The sequence below is a fragment of the Apodemus sylvaticus genome, chromosome 9 (genome assembly GCF_947179515.1).
Source record: "Apodemus sylvaticus chromosome 9, mApoSyl1.1, whole genome shotgun sequence".
Classification (NCBI taxonomy): Eukaryota; Metazoa; Chordata; class Mammalia; order Rodentia; family Muridae; genus Apodemus; species Apodemus sylvaticus.
Window position 1 is genome coordinate 104,446,664 of NC_067480.1, and position 19,220 is coordinate 104,465,883.

At 46.4% G+C, this 19,220-nt stretch overlaps 1 protein-coding gene across 3 annotated transcripts in view; it reads left to right on the forward strand.

The window, feature by feature from the left end:
- Nucleotides 1-12,615, forward strand: part of Plekhb2 (pleckstrin homology domain containing B2) — a 32,005-nt gene extending 19,390 nt beyond the window's left edge. For 2 of the 3 annotated variants that reach the window (XM_052192897.1, XM_052192899.1), the window contains exons 6-8: nucleotides 1,197-1,286; nucleotides 3,329-3,434; nucleotides 9,982-12,615. In XM_052192897.1, the coding sequence (XP_052048857.1) occupies nucleotides 1,197-1,286; nucleotides 3,329-3,434; nucleotides 9,982-10,118 (333 nt within the window). In that variant the 3' untranslated portion in view covers nucleotides 10,119-12,615. The remainder of the gene's footprint in view (nucleotides 1-1,196; nucleotides 1,287-3,328; nucleotides 3,435-9,981) is intronic. The other variant, XM_052192900.1, reaches the window with a different exon arrangement.
- The last annotated feature ends 6,605 nt before the right edge of the window (nucleotides 12,616-19,220 follow it).

Sequence of the window (19,220 nt, forward strand, 5' to 3'; positions counted from 1 at the left end):
TCCTACCTTGATGGACTGTGTCCCTCTAGAATTGTAAACCAGAACAAGCTCTTCCTCCTCCGAGTTGCTCCCATCAGGTTATTTTGTCAGAGTAGTGACAAAGTAACTAACACGACACCCTCCTCAGCTAGGCATGGCAGTTCCAGTTTTATCCGGTGCTGTTCACCTTCGCCCAGGTTTCCAGCACCTTGAATTCTGCTCTATTTTGAAGTAAAAGTTCAAAGAGAACCATGGTGTCCACTTCATCCATAAGATCTCAGCCTCCAGCCATGGTGGCTTTAGTCCCAGCATTCAAGAAGCAAAAGTGGATCTCTGAAAGTTCAAAGCCAGCCTGGTCTACAAAGCAAGTCTAAGACAGCCAGGGTAATTACACAGAGAAACCCTGTCTCAGAAAACCAACCAACCAATCAAACAAACAAACAAACAAAAACACCCAACCAAAGAAAGAAAACAAACAACCCCCAAAACAAGCAAGCAAACAAACAAACCTCGTCCTCAAATAACTAAGACCTTCTTGTCCTTGTCCATTGCTCTAATACTAATTCTGACCTAGGAGATAGAGAAACCATAAATCCTGTTGTATCCCTGGCAGCGCCGCCTTGTGCCCAAGACCTTTATAGTTGGCATTTCCATTCTTAGCTTTAGCTCTATTTTTTTCAATATATTTAGAGAAAAAATATAAAAGTAGATAAGGCTTACAAAAGAATTTGTGCCGGTGGGAAATAAAGTTGAAAGCCCAGTGTCCGCGGCTTTTGTTGGTCAAAGATACTTTACCTCAGGCCTCACTCCACACCTGTTTCTTTCACGAACAGCACTGTCCTGGAAGTTAGCATCAGTGATCAGTTAGCAAAATCCCGGTGCAGTTCTGCATGTGTGTTTGTTTTTTTAAAGAGTTATTATTTTTTCCTTTTCACTGGGTTTTGAACTACAGAAAAGCAGCTCTTGGTGCCCTTCTGATTGTGACCACATGGACTGAAAAGGGTGCTAACGCTTGGTCTAAAAGGCACTGGTGACGGCAGGGGCACTGCGGGCACCTTCCCGGGTCAAGAGAGCTCCGCTCTGGCTTGGGGCTGAGCCAGGACTGGCTGCTGAACTCAGGGGGTGTTTGGTAGGCTGCTCCTGGAGAGGCCCTTGGTGATGCGTCCTTTGCTCTGTAAATGTGCTGTTGGTCCTAGCTTGCTCTCTCTCTCTCACAGGCTTATGTTGGCTCAGCAATCCTGTCTGAAGAGACTGCGGTGGCCGCATCACCACCTCCCTACGCTGCCTATGCTACACCGACCCCTGAGGTAGGGAGGTCTGAGCAGAGACCATACAGATGGGAGAAGCTGGGGCTCTCTGCTGCTTTTCTATCTCTGCCGGTCTCCTTTTCTTCTGTTTTTGGGTTTGAGTTTTGATCTTAATCTTTTTTTTTTTTTTTTTTTTTGTTTTTCGAGACAGGGTTTCTCTGTGTAGCCCTGGCTGTCCCGGAACTCACTCTGTAGACCAGGCTGGCCTTGAACTCAGAAATCCGCCTGCCTCTGCCTCCCAAGTGCTAGGATTACAGGCGTGTGCCACCACCGCCCAGCTTTTGATCTTAATCTTAAGTCAATCTCAGGAAAACTAGAAATGCACTCTGAAGCTTCCCTTTTTATTACATCTTATTCCTCTTTGCTTAGAGGAAACAAAGCAACTTTTGGAGCTGGTGATGTGGCTCAGTTGATGGAGCGTTTGCCTAGCAAACTGGAGCTTTAGGTCCCCAGCACTGCATAAACTGGGGTGGCGACACACATCTGGACTCTCAGTGCTCAGGATGTAGGGGCAGGGCAATTAGGAGATCAAGGTCGTTCTTGGCAACATAGGAGGGGAACAGTTTAATTTAGAGAGCCTATCTCAAAATGAACAAAAAACCTAATACATATATGTATTATTTGTTGTAGAGATTGAACTCAAGACTTCACATATGCTAGGCAAGTTCTTTACCACTGAGCTATCTCACCCACTGTTTATAAATTTATTAATTAAGGTGTACATGTGTGTGTGTGTGTGTATGTGTGTGGTGTGTGCGCACTTGCACATATGTAGTGCCTGCATCTACAGCACATAGGGAGAAGTCAAAGGACAACTTGAGAGTTGGTCTTTCCTTCCATTCTGAGTCCTGCAGATTAAGCTCGGGTCCTCAGGCTTGGTGGTAAGCATCTTTATCCAATGAGCCATCTGGCCAGCCCTGAATCCGTTTATCTGTTAACTGCAAAACCTTTCGAGGTTTTTGACCAACGCCGCAATAAGCCAGTGCATCACGTTTAGAGAAAAGTCTGGTTTGCTGCCCTGAGCTTCGTGGACTTCCCTATTTCTCTCTTTGCTTTCATTCTTGGCTTTTTAAATTTTATTTTTGTTTTTTGTTTTGTCAACATTTTACAGTTTTCAGCATATGGACTTCCCTATTTCTCTCTTTGCTTTTATTCTTGGCTTTTTTAATTTTATTTTTGTTTTTTGTTTTGTCAACATTTTACAGTTTTTAGCATAATAATTTAATGCATGTTCATTAGATTTATAAGTATTCCATTATTTTCTTTCTTTCTTTTTTTAATAATAATTACTTTAAAATCCTTTCTAGAGGGCTAGTTGTGATGGTGCACACCTTTAATCCCAGCAGTTAGGAGACAAAATCAGGCAGATCTCCATGAGTTTGAGGCCAGCCTTTTCTACAGTTGGAATTCCAGGACAGCCAGGGCTACACAGAGAAACCCTGTCTCAAAAACATTCTTTTCTGAGCTGAGTGTAGTGGTGCATACCTTTAAATTTAGTACTCAGAAGGCAGAAGCACGTGGATCTTTGTGAGTTTGAGGTCAGCCTTGCCTACAGAGAGAGTTCTAGACCAACTAGTGGACTGTGGCTGAAAAAAAATCTTTTCCATAAGAGACACTGTCTCAAGGGAATAAGGTATGGGGAGAGAGGCAAGGGAGCACAGCCAGTGCTCCTCTCAGGCCTTGGAATGCATGCATGGGCGTGTATACCTTCTATACATGTACATTGCCCCTGCACCCACACATTGCACAAAGACCACCCGTACATACACCAGAGCTCAACACACAAATCCTTTCTAGATAATTCTAGCATCCTTCACCCTCAGGAGCTGGGTTGGAACCTAGCCTTTCTCCCATGCCTTGCAAGCTCCACCCACTGAGCTACAAACCCTACCACCAGCCCCATCCTCACACTGACCTTTGTGGTCTCAGTGTGGGCATTTTTCCTTTGTCATTTTGTTTGAGATCTTGGCTGCTTGTGCTAAAAGTGGTTTTTGTGCCCCTCCCTCAAAATTGTAATTCTCACTGGACTTCTCTCCTTTCAGGTCTACGGCTACGGTCCTTACAGTGGTGCATACCCCGCAGGAACTCAAGTTGTCTATGCTGCCAACGGGCAGGCGTACGCCGTGCCATACCAGTACCCGTATGCAGGTAGTTTGTGCTGGCCGCCGCGCCTGGTCTCTGCACAGTGGGGCGGGGAGGAGACTTAACTTTTCAGCCTGAAGTTAAGTGAGCTGCATGGAGCCCCCAGATCACTTTGCCACTCTGAGTTTTGCATATTTTTCTTCAAATAGTCTTTTGGATTTGTACATATCTTTACTGTGCTAGAGTAATTGTTATTTAAAAACTACTACATTTTTATTGATTTTGTGTGCATGTGTTACACATGTGTGTGGGTACACATGAGGGAAGGTCAGAAAACAATTCAAGGGAATCAGTCGTCTCCTCACACTGTGTGGGTCCCAGAGATTGAACTCGGGTTTTCAGATTGGCAGCGACTGTGTGTGCCCCACTAGATGGGGCCCAGTTTTTGATTATTTAAAGGTTTTAGTAATTTTTATTTAAAATGTAATGGAATATACCTTAGTTGCTTACATTTTCTGTATGTCAATTTAAGCATTTTTAAAAGATTAATTTTTCAGTGTGTGTCCATGTCTGAAAGTATGAACACATAAGTACAATTGCCAGTTGGGGCCAGAATAGGGCATCCGATGCCTGGAACTGGAGTTATACATGGTTGTGAGTTGACTTGTGGGTGGTGAGAGCTGAACCAGGGTTCTCTGGAAGAGTAGCAAGTGACCCCGACTGCTGAGCCATCTCTCCAGTCCCCTTGCCATTCAGTCTTAAACACTAGAAGCCATGATAAGGAATACTGTAATGAAAGCATACAATTTAGAGAGCATTCTGGTGGTACAATATAAATCTACAGTAAGACCAAGGAGCTGGGCAGATGGGTCAGTGGGGAAAGTGCTTGCTGTGTAAACATGCATACCTGAAGTGGGATCCAGCGCCCTTGTAAAAGCCAGACATGGTGATGCACATCTGTATCCCAGCACTGGGGATGTGGAGACCAGAAGCTCCCTAGGGCTCAGCGGTAAAGTGTGTGTCTGGCATGCATGGCCCCTTGGGGGGTCTTCCTGCAGCTCCTGAAGTAATTATTTGTTGTTTAATAGGACATAGTTGTACTTAAAAAGTTATTTTTTATATGAAATTCAAACTAATTGTGTGTCTCTATTCTTATTTACCAAACAGTTATATTTAAATGTTTTATTTGTAACACTTCTATTTTTGTTTTTGTCCCCCCCCCCCCCCAGACAGGGTTTCTCTGTGTAGCCCTGGCTGTCCTGGAACTCACTCTGTAGACCAGGCTGGCCTTGAACTCAGAAATCCACCTGCCTCTGCCTCCCAAGTGCTGGGATTAAAGGTGGACGCCAACACCGCCCAGCAACACTTCTATTTTTTTTTTTTTAAGATTTATTTATTTAAGTATATGAGTACATTGTTATTGTCTTCAAACACATCAGAAGAGGGCATCAGATTCCATTACAGATGGTTGTGAGCCACCATGGGGTTGCTAAGAATTGAACTCAGGACCTCTGGAAAAGTAGTCAGTGTTCTTAATCGCTGAGCCATCTCTCTAGCCCTAAATGTGACAATTTTAGACTAACAGGAAAATATAAAATCTACTGAGCTGTGATTTTCACTGCTGTTGGTATATGGGATTCTGAGGTGGGACCAGGGCCCATGGAACCCTGCTGGGGACCTTAGAAGAGTCCTGGGCCAGGCACCGCAGAAAATAAAAGGCCCACATTGAAGTCTTAGGAACGTTCACTCAGCTCTATGCATGTGAACAACAAATACAGAGAGAGAGTAAGGGATATACAGTCTGGGGGTGGAGTTTAGTGCTTGGCCTGTGTGAGGCTCTGCATTCAGTCCCCAGCATTAAAAAAAAAAAAGAAAACAATAAACAAAAGCAAAAGCAGTGAGCCAAATAGGAAGATAGAAACATTCACTTAAGGTATTAAACATGGCATTTGGACGTTTATATATCTTTACATAGCCAGAGTCCTTTCGATTTAGAAATGTTACATTTGTATTTATTTCCTATGCATGTGTTGTGTATGCGTGTGTGGGCGCATGTGTAGAGCTTCCTGTGCACATGCAGTGAAGTCAGAGGACAGCCTGAAGGTCAGCCCAGCTCGCTGTCAGGGATATGTTGGGATGGTGCTCCAGAGACCTTTGGAAAGCCAGCACATGTGGCTAGAGGATGTTCTGCTTTATTTCTTTGGAATTAAAATCTAGAGGGCCGAGCGTGAGGCTGGGTGGGAGAATCCCAGGCAGCATGCACAAAGCTGCAGCACAGCGTAAAACCCAAGTGGTAGAGGCGGAGGATTAGTGCACGGTTTTCCTCAGCGACAGGGTAAGTTCCAGGCTGGCCTGGATGGCAAGAGACATGTCTCAGAATAAATAAAAAACAAAAGGAGGAGAAGAAAGCCGCTTGCTTTGAGCCGGTCTTCCTGGGTATCCCAGATTGATTTCCAGCTTGGGTTCCTCCCCCTAGCCCCTAAGTGCTGGGATTGTTTGTGTGAGATACTGGGCTGCTCAGTAATGCATGTATGAACCCTACAAGCTGAAGTGTGCTTTCTCCTTGGCTACTTCTGCTGCACTGGGTAAACAGAAACTAGGCTGTTTTCTTTGTGTTATAACTATATCCGTGCAGTGCAAACTCAAGTCAGCTACTTCCATCTGAAAAGCCTTTCTAATTGAAAGTGTGTCATTCCGTTCCAATAAATACCACTTTGAATGTTGCCTCTTATCTTTGGGTTCTCTTATCGTCACAGAACTGGAAACTCTAGAAACTTTATATCACAGTATGTGATATAAACCTGTGTACTATATGTATATATGTACAGTATGTAATATGCACATATATACTATATATATGTACAGTATGTGATTTATGTACATATGTACCATATGTATATATATGTATGTATATGTGTGTGTGTGTATATATATATATATATACACACACAGTATGTGATGTCACTTTGTATACTTAGATTCTTCAAATAGAAATGCATTAGTCTCTCTATATATAGTTGAGGTGGTTTGAACGCAATATCCCCCATATTCTTGGGCCTTTGAATACTCGGTCCCCAGGTGGTGACACTGTCTAGGGAGGCTTAGGGGATAGGGCCTTGCTGGAGGAGGTATATTACTCAGGGCAAGCTTTGAGGTTTAAAGCTTTGGACCAATTCCTGATGGTTCCCTGCTCCCTCCTTGTGGTGTGAGAGGTGGACTCTCAGCTGTTCAGCTGCCATACCTGGTGCTTGCTGCCTTATTTCCTTCGTACGGTGATAATGGGCCCTTGACCCTCTGGAACCGTAAGCCCCAAATAACTCCATAAATTGTCTTGGCCATGGTGGTTTTTTAACAGAGCTTAATGGGCCTGGAAACGATGTGGGCTGCGGAGGCTTCAGTGGGCAGCAGCGTCAGCGACTGCAACTGACCTTGAGCCCATTGCTGCTCTCCTGAGATGTGAACTTTCCGCTGTTCCTCGTTCTTATTGGCACGTTTTTCTGCTGTGATGGGACAGACTCTAATCCCCCTGGATCCGTAAACCCACATGCGCCCTTCCTTCTCTAAGTTTCGTTGGTCATGGTGTTTTATCGCAGCCACAGAGTAACTAAGATGGTAATCTGCTCCATTAAGACCGACTTGGTGACCTTATCTGTATATCACATGGATCACACAGGACATCAGGCAGAGTTGATAGCAGTTTTGTTCATCAAAGGTATTGTAAAAAGTGCAGAGATAGAGTTGGTGAGATGATTCGATGGAGATGCCCAACACCCATAAGTAAATAAATAAATATTAAAGTTTTAAAGTGACGAGAGCTTCAGATGGGCGTCCATATTGTACCAGCTGAAACTTCTTAAGCCTGCAAGAAACTCACTTGCCGTTCCCATGGTTTCTTGTGAGAAGAGTTCTCCCACAAGCTCCCCTTCTCTCTTATTTTAAAAATTAAATTATGTACCCCAAATAATTGTTTAACAGATTACTTGACTATTTACTTTGGGGTTCCCTGGACATCTTCTATAAGCCATAATGTGCTGACACATATGTGCCCATGTCTGATGTCAGTTATGTTTTGCTGATTCATACTGGATGTATATAAAAATACATGTTGGCAAGATAAAAAAAATTAAATTATGTTAAATTGTTTGTACACATGTGGATAATGTTCACATGGCCGAGGAAGCCCAAGGTTTTGAATCCCCTAGAGTTGGAGTTACAGGCAGTTGTGAATTGATTGACCTGAATACTGGAAACTGGACTTGGGTCTTTTACAAGAGGGGGTGTGCACCCTGAAGCACAGAGGCATCTCCTCAGATCGATTCTCTCTGTACTAACACTCTTAAGTTGTCTCCAAGATCGCTAGCTTCTTCCTGCCAGGCATAATTAAGACATTTCTACCTTGTTGATGACACTTAGCCTTTAGGCTTCCTGGTGACTCATTACAAGTCAGTTAGGGACCAGTGAGTCTTCCTTTGTGGATGGTTCAATCTGATTCCCCCTCTCATCAATCTCCTAGTGGAATCTCATCAGTGTCTCGTCCAGCAGATCTCTCTCCTCTCACATGTACTCGTCTCTCTTGTTAACGGTCCAGCACGATATGCTTTAATAGGACTGTGTTATTCATTCGAACAGGACAGCTGTTAGTACTGGTGGAGGAGGAAATGGAGGCAGCAGCAGAAGCAGGGAAGGAAATGGGTGAGGAGGCAGAGGTGGGGCGTCAGGCAGAGGAAGGGCAGGAGGCACATGCTGGCTGGCTGGCTGGGGCACCATGGGAGGAAGTGTAGCTCAGAATTCTCTGGGTTACAGCACAGGCAGGTGGATTTGTAGCTGCATGTGATGCATTTTAGCAATTTGGACAAGGAGATTTTTTTTTCCCAGATGCCCTTCTGGGTTTCTTGGAACTTTTATAATTCATTCTGCAAAAAACTGTAGGGATAGATATGCCATTCTTGATTGTAGACTAAGGACGTGAGTTTGGTATCTGTCAGTGCCTTAGTGCCAAGGGTCTGCATACCATATTCTCTGTACTTTTTGACTACACATTGATGTTGGAACATTTGAAGCTCCCAGATATCCTTAGTGGGTTTCTCCTTTAGTGTGTATCTGTTGAAGAAGTGACTGTGTGTTTTTTTGAGCTGGGGTGTGGAGAGGAAGATGTACCTAGCTCACACTGTGAGTGAGAAGTCTGGTTTTAGTATTTCGGTTTGGGCATGACTGTAGTCTAAGAGTCTGTAACAAGTCACAGCAGTGACCCCTTCACCCCCAAATTAAATCCTTGAGAGAGACCTGTCTTGATCTTAGACCTTCACTAGTGTCTGTGAGTTCGTTCCCAGGAAGGGTTTGTGTAAGCATCTGGGTGGGGAGAGAGGCTAGCAAACACTGCTATAACAAGGTGAAACTCGTTATTTTGTATACTCACCTAAATGTAACGTTAACAGGCTGGGGTGGCACTGCTCACCTTCAATCCTAGCACTTAAGAGGCAGAGGCATGTGGTCAGTGTCTTCAGGGAAGTCTGGTGTACGTGGTGAGTTCCAGACCACTTGGGATACACAGTTAGACTGTCTCAAACAACAAACAAAACAAAACAAAACAAAACAAAACATCCCAGCCAACCAAAAAGAAAACGGCCAAGACAGCCACTTTAAGGATCAAAGCATGATTTTTCTCATGATGCTTTTTTTCCTTCTGGTTGGTGACACCCTCGGATCTTTGTCACAACTGAGGAAATGCAGTGTGGTGACACGGAAGGGGATTTGGGTATATGTCTCCCTACTTTGTACTTCATAGGAAGCAAACTACAGATGGTGAGAAACCAGTGTGGCTGTCATAAGCCCCCAGGTGCTAAGATGACAGGTGTGAGCCACCATGCTTGCCTGCTGCTGATTCACCTTCAAGCAGCCTTCCCCCTTCTCCCACACTCTCCCCATTTGTCTGTCATCCCAGCAAGCTGTCAGTGTTGTGGAGGGCTGCTGCCATGGGAACTAGAGGGGGGGGGGCTTTGTAGCTTCCTCTGCACTCTGAATGTTGCAGTGTTGCAGTGTTCTAGGGTTTGGCCCAGGCAAGCAGAGGATCCTGACCTCTCCGCGAGTTCTTAGAGTTTGTAAGGTTCCAGGTCCTCTCCCTGGAATTAAAGGTGTGCACCACCATGCCAGGCCTTATGTACATCTTTTAAAAATTATTTAACATTCATGAATGTTTGGCAGTATGTGTATGTACCAAGTGCATGCTTGATACTTATAGAGATCAGAAGAGGGCACTGAATCCCCTGATGCAATAGTTACTGATGCCTGTGAGGTAACTCCTGGGTGTCAGGTCCTCTGCAAGAGTGACAAGTGCTCTTAACACTAAGCTTTGTCTCTAGCCCCCTATGTATTGTCTTTTATAAATTGCAACAGTGTCTTCCTTAGCATATGCCTGGCAGGCCTTGGAAAGGGTTGAGATTGAACTCACTGGAGCCACCAATTAATACTTTTCTGAAGGACCTTAAAAGCCAACTGGTGAATAAGCTGGCCATATGGAGATTAGATACAGTGTCTGTGTTCAGGGCACCATCTTTTCAGTGAATGTTGAACTTCCAAATTACATCTTAAAAGGTCTCTTTCTCTTCTTTTCTAGGAGTTTATGGGCAACAGCCTGCCAACCAAGTCATCATCCGTGAGCGGTACCGAGACAGTGACAGCGACCTGGCTCTGGGCATGCTCGCCGGGGCAGCCACAGGCATGGCCCTGGGCTCTCTGTTCTGGGTCTTCTAGAGCCTTCAACATTTTCTGTGCATAGCTTCTGTTAGTCCTGTGTGCGATAATTTGATTTGCAGGGCATTTCTGTTTGTGACAAGTGTCTCTCATAATAATTTAAGTAGTTCTTTTGAAGGTGGTAATCTAATAATTGTGACTGACCTGCATTGTACCACAAAGAAAGCCCGCGGCATGCTGTGAGAGAGAGCCTGAGTCCTTGTGGATACCAGCTTGCACCAAGTCTTTCTTAGGGACTCTTGGATGGCTTCATGTAAACACACCCAAATAAATGGGCGTTTTCCGTTCAGTTAGGTGCAGTATTGAATTGAGGGACGGCTTTCTTTTCTATGCCAATAATAATATTGCTGATATGGGATGTGTGTAAGTGTGGTGAGAAGAGTTGCAGCTTCTTTAACTGTGGAATCTCAGACCCCGGGTGCATGTTACCCTAGGAGCTGTAGGCTCGTGGCTCCTGCAGGGCTATGGTGTGAGGACCCCATAACCTACCCCTCAGAGCTCCTAGGTACCGGCAGGATTGGCTGCTCTGGATGCAGAGGGCCACCCCCCTCCCTTTAAGATATGCTACAGGAATCTACCCAGTTTTATTTCCTTGTTATTCTTCTGTTTGCTTTTCCTGGGGATGATTGGAATTTGTCTGGAGTTAGGAATTGATTTGAGCCTCAGAATTTGAGCCCTGCTGAACGAGGTGAATGCCGTTGGGTGGAGGTAGGCTGGGAGCTGCTGCCCAGCGAAGTGTTTTCAGGTCTGCTTTAGGTGTATTGATTGCCAGCGTAGTCTGCTGAGAGCCTATAGAGACTATTTTTCTACTTGTAAAGAAAGTATAGTGAGGGGAATTGGGGAGAGCCGTATTTAGAATGTTTCTGCCTCAGGCCTTCCGGGGCCCAAGCTGCAGAGGAATGCTCCTTGACTCCTGGAGAGCCTCTTCCTCAGCAGTGGTAGGGAGGCCCCGTGGCTGTCCAGAGACTCTCAGGTTTTGAGTGAGAAATGGGATTGGGTAGAGCATCTCAGGGATTTGTTCTAATCCCTCATGTTAGTGAGGATCCAACCTTGTTCTCAGTCCTGACCCGCTCACGACAGAAGAGCTTAAAACATTTCTAGACCCCAGACATGTGACACACTGTGAAGCACACAGTCTGGCTTTCTGACAAAAATTTGTATTTCCAATATTAGAGAATACATGTTCCACATATTTAAAACTCCTATTCTTTCATGTTTTAAAGCTTCCAATTCTAGCTTTGTGACTGCCATGTTTTAGTTTCAAACAGTAGCCCCTCCCCGCCCCCGCCCCTTCCGGCACAAAGATGGGACGCACAGTGAAGGCCCCGCCCTCTACTTTGCATAGTCCTGTTTCTCTTGGAAGCACTCATTCTGACTGTGCCCAGCCCAGCACATGCGTGTTGCCTTGCCATTCTCCTGGAGCTCTCTTGGTTAGTTCAAGTCTTCAACAGATCTCCACGTGAGACCGTTTCCAAGTAGAAGAAGTGGTGCCCACAGTGCTTCCTTGCTACTCCTTGGGGACGTTTTGACACAGCCTGTTTCCAGCTAGTGTTTGCTTCTCTGCCATCTCTGATGGATGGGATATGTGACAACATGGTACGGATGCCTTGTGGTGTCGCTTTAATTAGCGTGATGCTGATTTTACATCCTGTGCTGTAATGCCATTTGCTCATGATGTCACCATTCGTAAAGCTCCGTGCTTTACTCACAAAACACTAAAACCAGTGTTTAGTGTTACACGGGGATTTTAATTTTGAAGTTAATTACTGGCATTCCTAAAACAACTGTACTGATTCACATCCCTGAAGTACTTTTGAAACAGAATTATCTCCTTCTGTCCCATGGGTGTGTCCTGCCTACCCCTGACCCCAGTGGGGTCATAGTTGAGCCCGATCATTTTCTGTCACCAATTACTTGGTTGCATACCCGGAATGGAATACACTCTCTGGCATCTTATTTCCTCACCCTTTTGGTATTTCTGCTGCACCATTCAGTACCTCAGTGAGTCATGAGTTGGGAGTTGAAGGGAGCTACTTGTCCGACGTTGAGGAACATTGTCTCCTCCACAGAGACTTTTAAATAATGACGAAGAGCAGGAAGAGGCTGGCTGCTAACACTGTGTGGCTGATATCGTTGCTTTTAGTTCTTTAAGAACTTTTCATCTGGAAGAGGAAAGCCAGAGGCTTCCTCAGGTTGTCCCTTGCCAAGAAGGCTCGGCTTAGGTCGTTAGAGCCCCTGGTAGCCTTCTGGAGTGTAGCAAGTTCCTGCATTTAAGACAGAATGGTTCAGATTTATTTTCTCCATCTGTCGTTGATCCCGTGTAACCTCTCATTTTGCCTTCTAGTCTATGCAGATGAGAGGCAGAGGATGCAGGCAGTCTTCTTTGTGATTGCTTCTGTTACTCTGTTGTGTCTACCGAGCCTGTTTTCTCCCTGTTGTGCATATGGTATGTTTATAAGTGAGCTTGTTAAAATATTAAATGACCATTAACTGCAAACTGTGTCTCGTTGTGACTTGTGTCGCATGTTTGAATTATTTTGAGGTGGCTGGAGAGATAGTGCCTGTCATCAAAGCATGAGGATCTGCGATCAGGTCCTTGGCAGCCGCCTGAGAGGTGGGCGTGGCTACAGACATCTATAATCATAGAACTTGGAGCTTGGAGGAAGGTCAGCTCCCAGGCTAGGCTTCTAGCCAATCAGCTCTGGATCCATTGACAGACTCTGTCTCTAAAGATAAAGTGGAGGGTGATAGAGGAAGACACTGCACATAAGCCTCTGATCTTCAAGCAAGTGCACATGCGCATTTGCATACATCACCTTGGACTGACCATAACGTTTTGCATGCCTCTAATCCAAGCGCTTTGGAGATCAAAGCAAGAACATTATAAATTTGAAGCCAGTTTGGGGTCACATAGGGAGGAAAAAAAAATAGGAACACATTGTTAGCTCTCTGTTGTCAGCAGTAAGAATTCCACTTATTCAGGACTTTGGGTGTTAGAGAAGTGCTGTCACTTTAGAAGAAGAAACTTGCCAATTCTTTTAAGTCTTACTTTTATTTCAGTTTATATTTCAGATAGGAGCTCACTAGTAGCCCTGACTGGCCTGTCTGGAACTTGCTGGGTAGATCAGGCTGGCCTTGAACTTACAGAGATCCACCTGCCTGAGCACTGGAATTAAATATGTGTGCCACCATGTCTGGGATATTATTTCCATTATGTATATTAGTACACATATCTGTACAAGCGTGTGTGTATAAGAGTACAGGTGTCTGCAGAGGACACAGGGATTGGATTCCCTGAAGCTAGAGTTACAGCCAGTTGTGAGCTGCCTGATACCATACAGGAGTTGAACTCAGGTCTTCTGTAAGAGTAGTGCATGTTCTTAACCACTGAACTATCTCTTCAGCTCCCTACTCACTAATTCAAAAGGGAACCTAGAGTAAATGACTGAATTGGTATGTAAATAAAAGACTGGGCTTCAGTCAGTGAGAGCTGAGCTGTCTGGTGATCTTCAGAAAGCTGTCTTGAACAGGCTATTAGCTGAACCCATGGTTTGACTTTAAGTTGTTCTTTTCACCATTTCTAACACCTCTTCCTCAGAATCCCTTTCCAAGCTGAGGCTGGTCCTTGGCAACTGGGGACTGGATAGACAGTAGTTGGTGAGTTTCAGATGAGTTGAGGCCCTGACTCAAAGGAGATTGGCAGTCTTCCTGAAGACAACATTGGAGGTTGGCCTGTCCTCTGACCTGTATACCACATATAAACACATATATCAGTATATATGAGCCCCACCCACACATGCATTGCTCTCTGGCCTATATACCACATACAAACATGAATACATAATGTGCCCCCCACATGCATTGCCCTCTGGCCTGTGTACTGCATACACATATATGAATACATATGTACCCCACACACACACATGCATTTGAACACACACAAGCATACACATTTTTTTTAAAGACAATGCTCTTCATTGTTCCCAACTTTATTAACCTTCATTTTGATAGTATTTGCTGATCAGTAAAACTAGTGGTGCAAATCACATGTCAACTGGTTCCACCTCAGAAATGTCACTTGGTCAGTTTGGGGCTGTGGCCATATCTTAGTAAAGTGCTTATCTTGCATGCATGAGAACCCGATTTGGACTGCTAGAACCCATGTAAGAAGAGCATGTGATAGCACACTCTTGTAACCCCAGTGCTGAGAAGGCAGACAGAAGGATCCCTAAGGCTTGCTGGCCGGCCTCTCTAGCCTATTCTGTAATTTCCAGGCCAAAGAAATGTCCCGACTCACAGGACAGTCAACAGGGTCCCCGGAACTACCTAGGGAAATGTGGGAGACAAAAGACATGAGAGACGGACAGCAAGTCTGATTCTGATCAAGCTGTCAACTTTAATTTTTTACACAAGGAAATATAAAGGCAAGCAAGCAAGTGTGGGGAGGGGTGAAGGGGGAAAGTCATTGTATTCAGGGAACAATCTCGGGGCTAGCATCATTTCTCAGGAACAGTTTCTCAGAATTGTCTCTCAGAATCTCAGGGAAGAGTTGGCAATTGCTGTAGAAACTTGGCATTAAAAGTTGATCATGGGAAGGTGAAGTGGAAGTGAGTTGCTATGGTAACCTAACCACAGGTGAACTTGATTTGTTCGAGCCCACTCGAGTGAGCTCTGCATGTACTGACCATCTAGCTTACTTGGCTAATCTTTAAACTAGTACATTTCCTTCTAGAAGCAGCCTAGAGAAAGCAGGCTGGAAATGGCTGAGAGGAGGGGGTTTTGAGATCTCTGTGAGAATGGCTCCTGGCAAAGAGACACCATGTCTTAAATTATGGAAGGCCCCTGAGAATGACACTTGAGGTTGTCCTTTACATATACTAGCACCAGCACACACCCATGCCCAAAAGATACAGGAGCAGAGCGTCCTGAGAGTCTGGGCTTGGAGTGGGGTACATTTTCATACCCTCCCCTGGACACTTCTGTGCTTTCTGCTCCCAGTCCAGGCCCTGCCTATTGGTTCAGACTCATGTCCTCATGTCCAAGGAATGACTCAGGCAGCATTCCTTGTCCCTCATACACTGAGGTAGAGGATGGCCGTCTTCTGCTGGGCTGCCTTTTCTCCCTTCCTCCAGCTTCACAAAGGACTGACATTGGATGGATACAACAGACCCCAGTTTGCCAACCATGGTCTCCCTGCTCTGCTAGGGACGGTCATCAGCCAGCCGGAAGGTAATGGATGCCAAGCACCCGCCCTACATGGCTTTGGTGTTACTGTTACTGGTATAGATCCAGATTCAAAGGGGACCTGCTAAAGTGTCCGTGTTCTCATGTCTCTGAACAATGATTTGGACAGATACATGATTAATAACAGAAAGGCAAGTAGTTCTGCAAAGAGAGAAACATTTCCAAGTTTGGAACTGATCAGAGCTGAAGGCAGATTCAGGCTCCAAAGATCTTAGGGTTTTGTGCATACAAAGCAAGTACTCTATCATATACTGTAGTGGCTATTCCTGGTTGTCAACTTGACTATATCTGGAATGAACTACAATCCAGATTTGGAAGGCTCACCTCTGATCCTAATATAGAGGGTTGGAGAAATGGTTTAGTGGTTAAGAGCACCAACTGCTCTTCCGAAGATCTATGAGTTCAAGGTCATCTGGGATTAAAGGCGTGATTCACACACCTTTAATCTGGCCACACCTTCAGCTGTAGACCTACACTGGAAGAAAGAAGACTCTCATTCTTCTTTGCCTGCTTGCCTCAGTGGGGACTGAGCAACTGCTAGATCCTTGGACTTCATCCACAGCTGCTTCTGACCATTGTTAGGGAGTTGGACTACAGACTGTAAGTCATCAACAAATTCCCTAACTATATAGAGACTACTCATAAGTTCTGTGACTCCAGAGAACCCTGACTCATACAGACACCATACATTTTTTTCCATGCGTGCATCTTTTTGTTACACATAGCCTGGAATGGTGATAGTGGTGGTAGTGGAGATAGTGATGGTGGTGGTTCAGGCAGGGAGGTAGGTTTCTTTCATATGCTAATTTGATGCTTATAATCCCCCACTCTCCCCTCCCCCATTCTTCTTCACACTGAGACAAAGACTTCCATCTGTGAGACTCCAGCAGCGCAGCGCTCACTCGCCCTGGCCACCAGGGAAGCTCAGTGAGGACCAGCACAGCTCAGAGGTTATAGGCATCACCAGTGGGCCATGGGCCAGCGTATTCTTAAGCAGTCCTGCACACCATGTGGTCACCTTATGTGTTTCTAGGTCAGGGGATGGTTGAGCCTTGGATGCTTGTGGGGAGATAGGACTGGGCCGCTATGGGGGCTGCCCAGTGCTTCCTCAGAAGCCGCCTCTGTTCACCTGTGAAACCTGCAGTGGTGCCTGCAGGAAGGGTGGCAGTGAGGCAGGTGTGCTTTCTGGGGAACTGAATTCAATTCTCCATTGCTATTCTAGACCTAGGCAAGCAGCGTGGGCCTTTCGCCTCAGTTTCCTCCTCTATGTGCTAATCCCACCTCCCAGGCATCCCCGCAGGCACAGACTTTCCCCCTCTAGCCTCTCCATTTCCCTCAGCCTGCGGCTCCCAGGGATGCCAGCCCCATAGCCCTGAAACCCCTGAGAACCCATCAGATCTGAATCCAAGCCAGCTCCCCCCTCCCCTGTTCCATTGCAAGTTAAGTTGGAGAAACTGGTAGAGGGAAGGCTTCTGTTCTCCCACAGCATAGACTTTTCTGTATTTACTGTTCTTCCAGGCAGCTGCCGCTTCTGGGAGCTGCCACTGGGTGTCAGGGTGGCCCCAGGAAAAGTCTCTTCTTGTCACCCAGCCCCACCTAGCCCTGCTGGGTGGCCTAGAGCTGACTTGGAGGCTTAGCACACACAGAGAGGTGTAAAGGCTGAGTACCTCCCTGCGCTCTTGCTCCCTATCTGAACTGTGCACCCCTCCCTCCCCATCCTCAACACCAGCCTGTCTGTGGCTGATGTTGTAGGTGTCTGGTGGATGAGGGGTTTGAAGGAGGGCTGTTGGAAGCGCTGTGAGCTTCCTCCTATATTCAGGCAGGTGGCTGCCTCTGTCTGAAGGTCACTTTCACTGCCAGCCTGAGGTTGGCCTGTGTCAGCTTTGCTAATGGCCTAGACCTGTCCCCCCCACCCCTGCCCCCCAGACAGGGTTTCTCTGTGTAGCTCTGACTGTCCTGGACCTCACTCTGTAGACCCAGGCTGGCCTCAAACTCAGAAATCTGCCTGCCTCTGCCTCCCAAATGCTGGGATTACAGGAGTGTGCCACCACCGCCCGGCTGACCTGGTTGTTTTTGTTGCCCTGTGCTCTGTAGGGCCATAGAGGCTGTAACATGGTCACTAACCCAAGGAGGCAGCATCTTGTTCAGTGGAGTAAAGAGATAAAGATGAGTTTTAGAGAAAGAAGAAACAGGCCATCTCTGTTCCCCACTGGTGTCCTTTGAGTACCAGAAACACCGTTTATGAAATATATGACCTCAGCATCGGGGGGGGGGGGGGGAGGGGTGGATAGCGGGGAGAGGTGAAGACTAATGTAATGCTTGCTCCAAGGCGACCACTCACAGAAGTTTACAGCCAAGAGTACAAGTCCAGAGTGAACCTGTGCCCCACAGAGAGGACATGCTCCGCAGAGTGCACGCCCTGTAGAGTGTGTGCCTGTGTTCGTGTGAATCCCCTCACTTATCTATCCTTGGGGCCCTGGATCTCCTGCTGCCTGCCGCTGGCCGACTGCATGTAAGCATTCCTTTACTTCCGCCTAGATTACCAATCTTGTTACCGGAGCGGTTGCCTGGGATGTGCAGCTATCCTGCCAGGCTTTGCCCTTTGCCCTGGAAGGTCTCCTGTGGGCCCTGAGAGGGGGGCTTGGATAGCTGCATCTCAGGGCTCTGGCTGGGTGTGGCCATGCGGGAACCAGGCTGACCTTTCTAGGCACACCCCTTCAACATACGTGCAACAGCAGTGTGCGGGCTGCCCACACGGACTTGAGTTTTCTCTCTGCAACTTTACAGAGAGGAGAGCAAGAGTATGGGTTTCTGGTGGCCCATCCGACTCCCCAGCCCACCAGCACCTCTACAATGTACAGACAAAAGTGGCTTCTCTGCGTGCTAGCCAGGAGGGCTCTGCAGGCACATTACCTTGGGCACTCACAGTATAAAAGGACCAAGGACCTGCTGCAGACATGAGTGGAAGACCTGAACACCAGTCTTTTGCACTGAACTATAGAGAAGTTGTAACCAGAAGTAATTTGAGGACTTTTCCATTTAGTGTCTTATGATATTCGTTCATCAATTTATCTATCCACTTATCCATGTATGTGGACCTGTGTACTGGAGGCTTTCCACGGAGATCTCTGGACCAGTCGGATGTGGAGTTCTGGCAAAGGGGAGCGAGTGCGAGCAGGGAGGGGAAGTTACTTCTGCCATTTCTGCTGCTGCAGTTGGCTCCGCCTCTGTCTCTGCCAGCCATTACTCCATATCACCCTGCGTGCTGAGTCGGGTTGGGCTGGTCCCAAGTGTTAACAGCTCTTATGACAGAAGCTCTCGGACGACAGAGTGGTTCTCACACACCTTTAATCTGTGTAGGATTCTTATATACAGTTTTGGGGTGGGTCAGGGTCTGACAGCAGGTACTTCTTCTCATTGGCTTGGTCTGAGAGCTTGGGTGAAACCTCATTTACATGTGGGCGGAGCAGGATGCCTGTGCACAGCTCACCGCCTCAGATAGTACCCAGATCTCCCCTCTCAGCTACGGACACCCTCATTCCCTCCCCAAATGTTCTCTAAGCAGCTGCTGTAAGCAAGGCCTGGGTTGGAGCTTGTTCAGTGTGTGGTTAGGAATAGGAACCTCCTATTACACTCCTGGGCTGTGAGGCTGTCTATGGATGCCTGTGTATCGTCCTCAGCAGGTACCTTTATAGCATTTGGACAGCAGTGCCTCTTACCTCCTGGCCTAGTGTGTATATAGACTCCTGCTTCTACTTTCCCATCTCATCCCCATTCCTCTTCCCTCTGCCTCCCCTCTTCCCTTTCCCTTCCTTTCTTATGACCTGGTTTTCCTACCACCAGAGTCTTCATCCAACC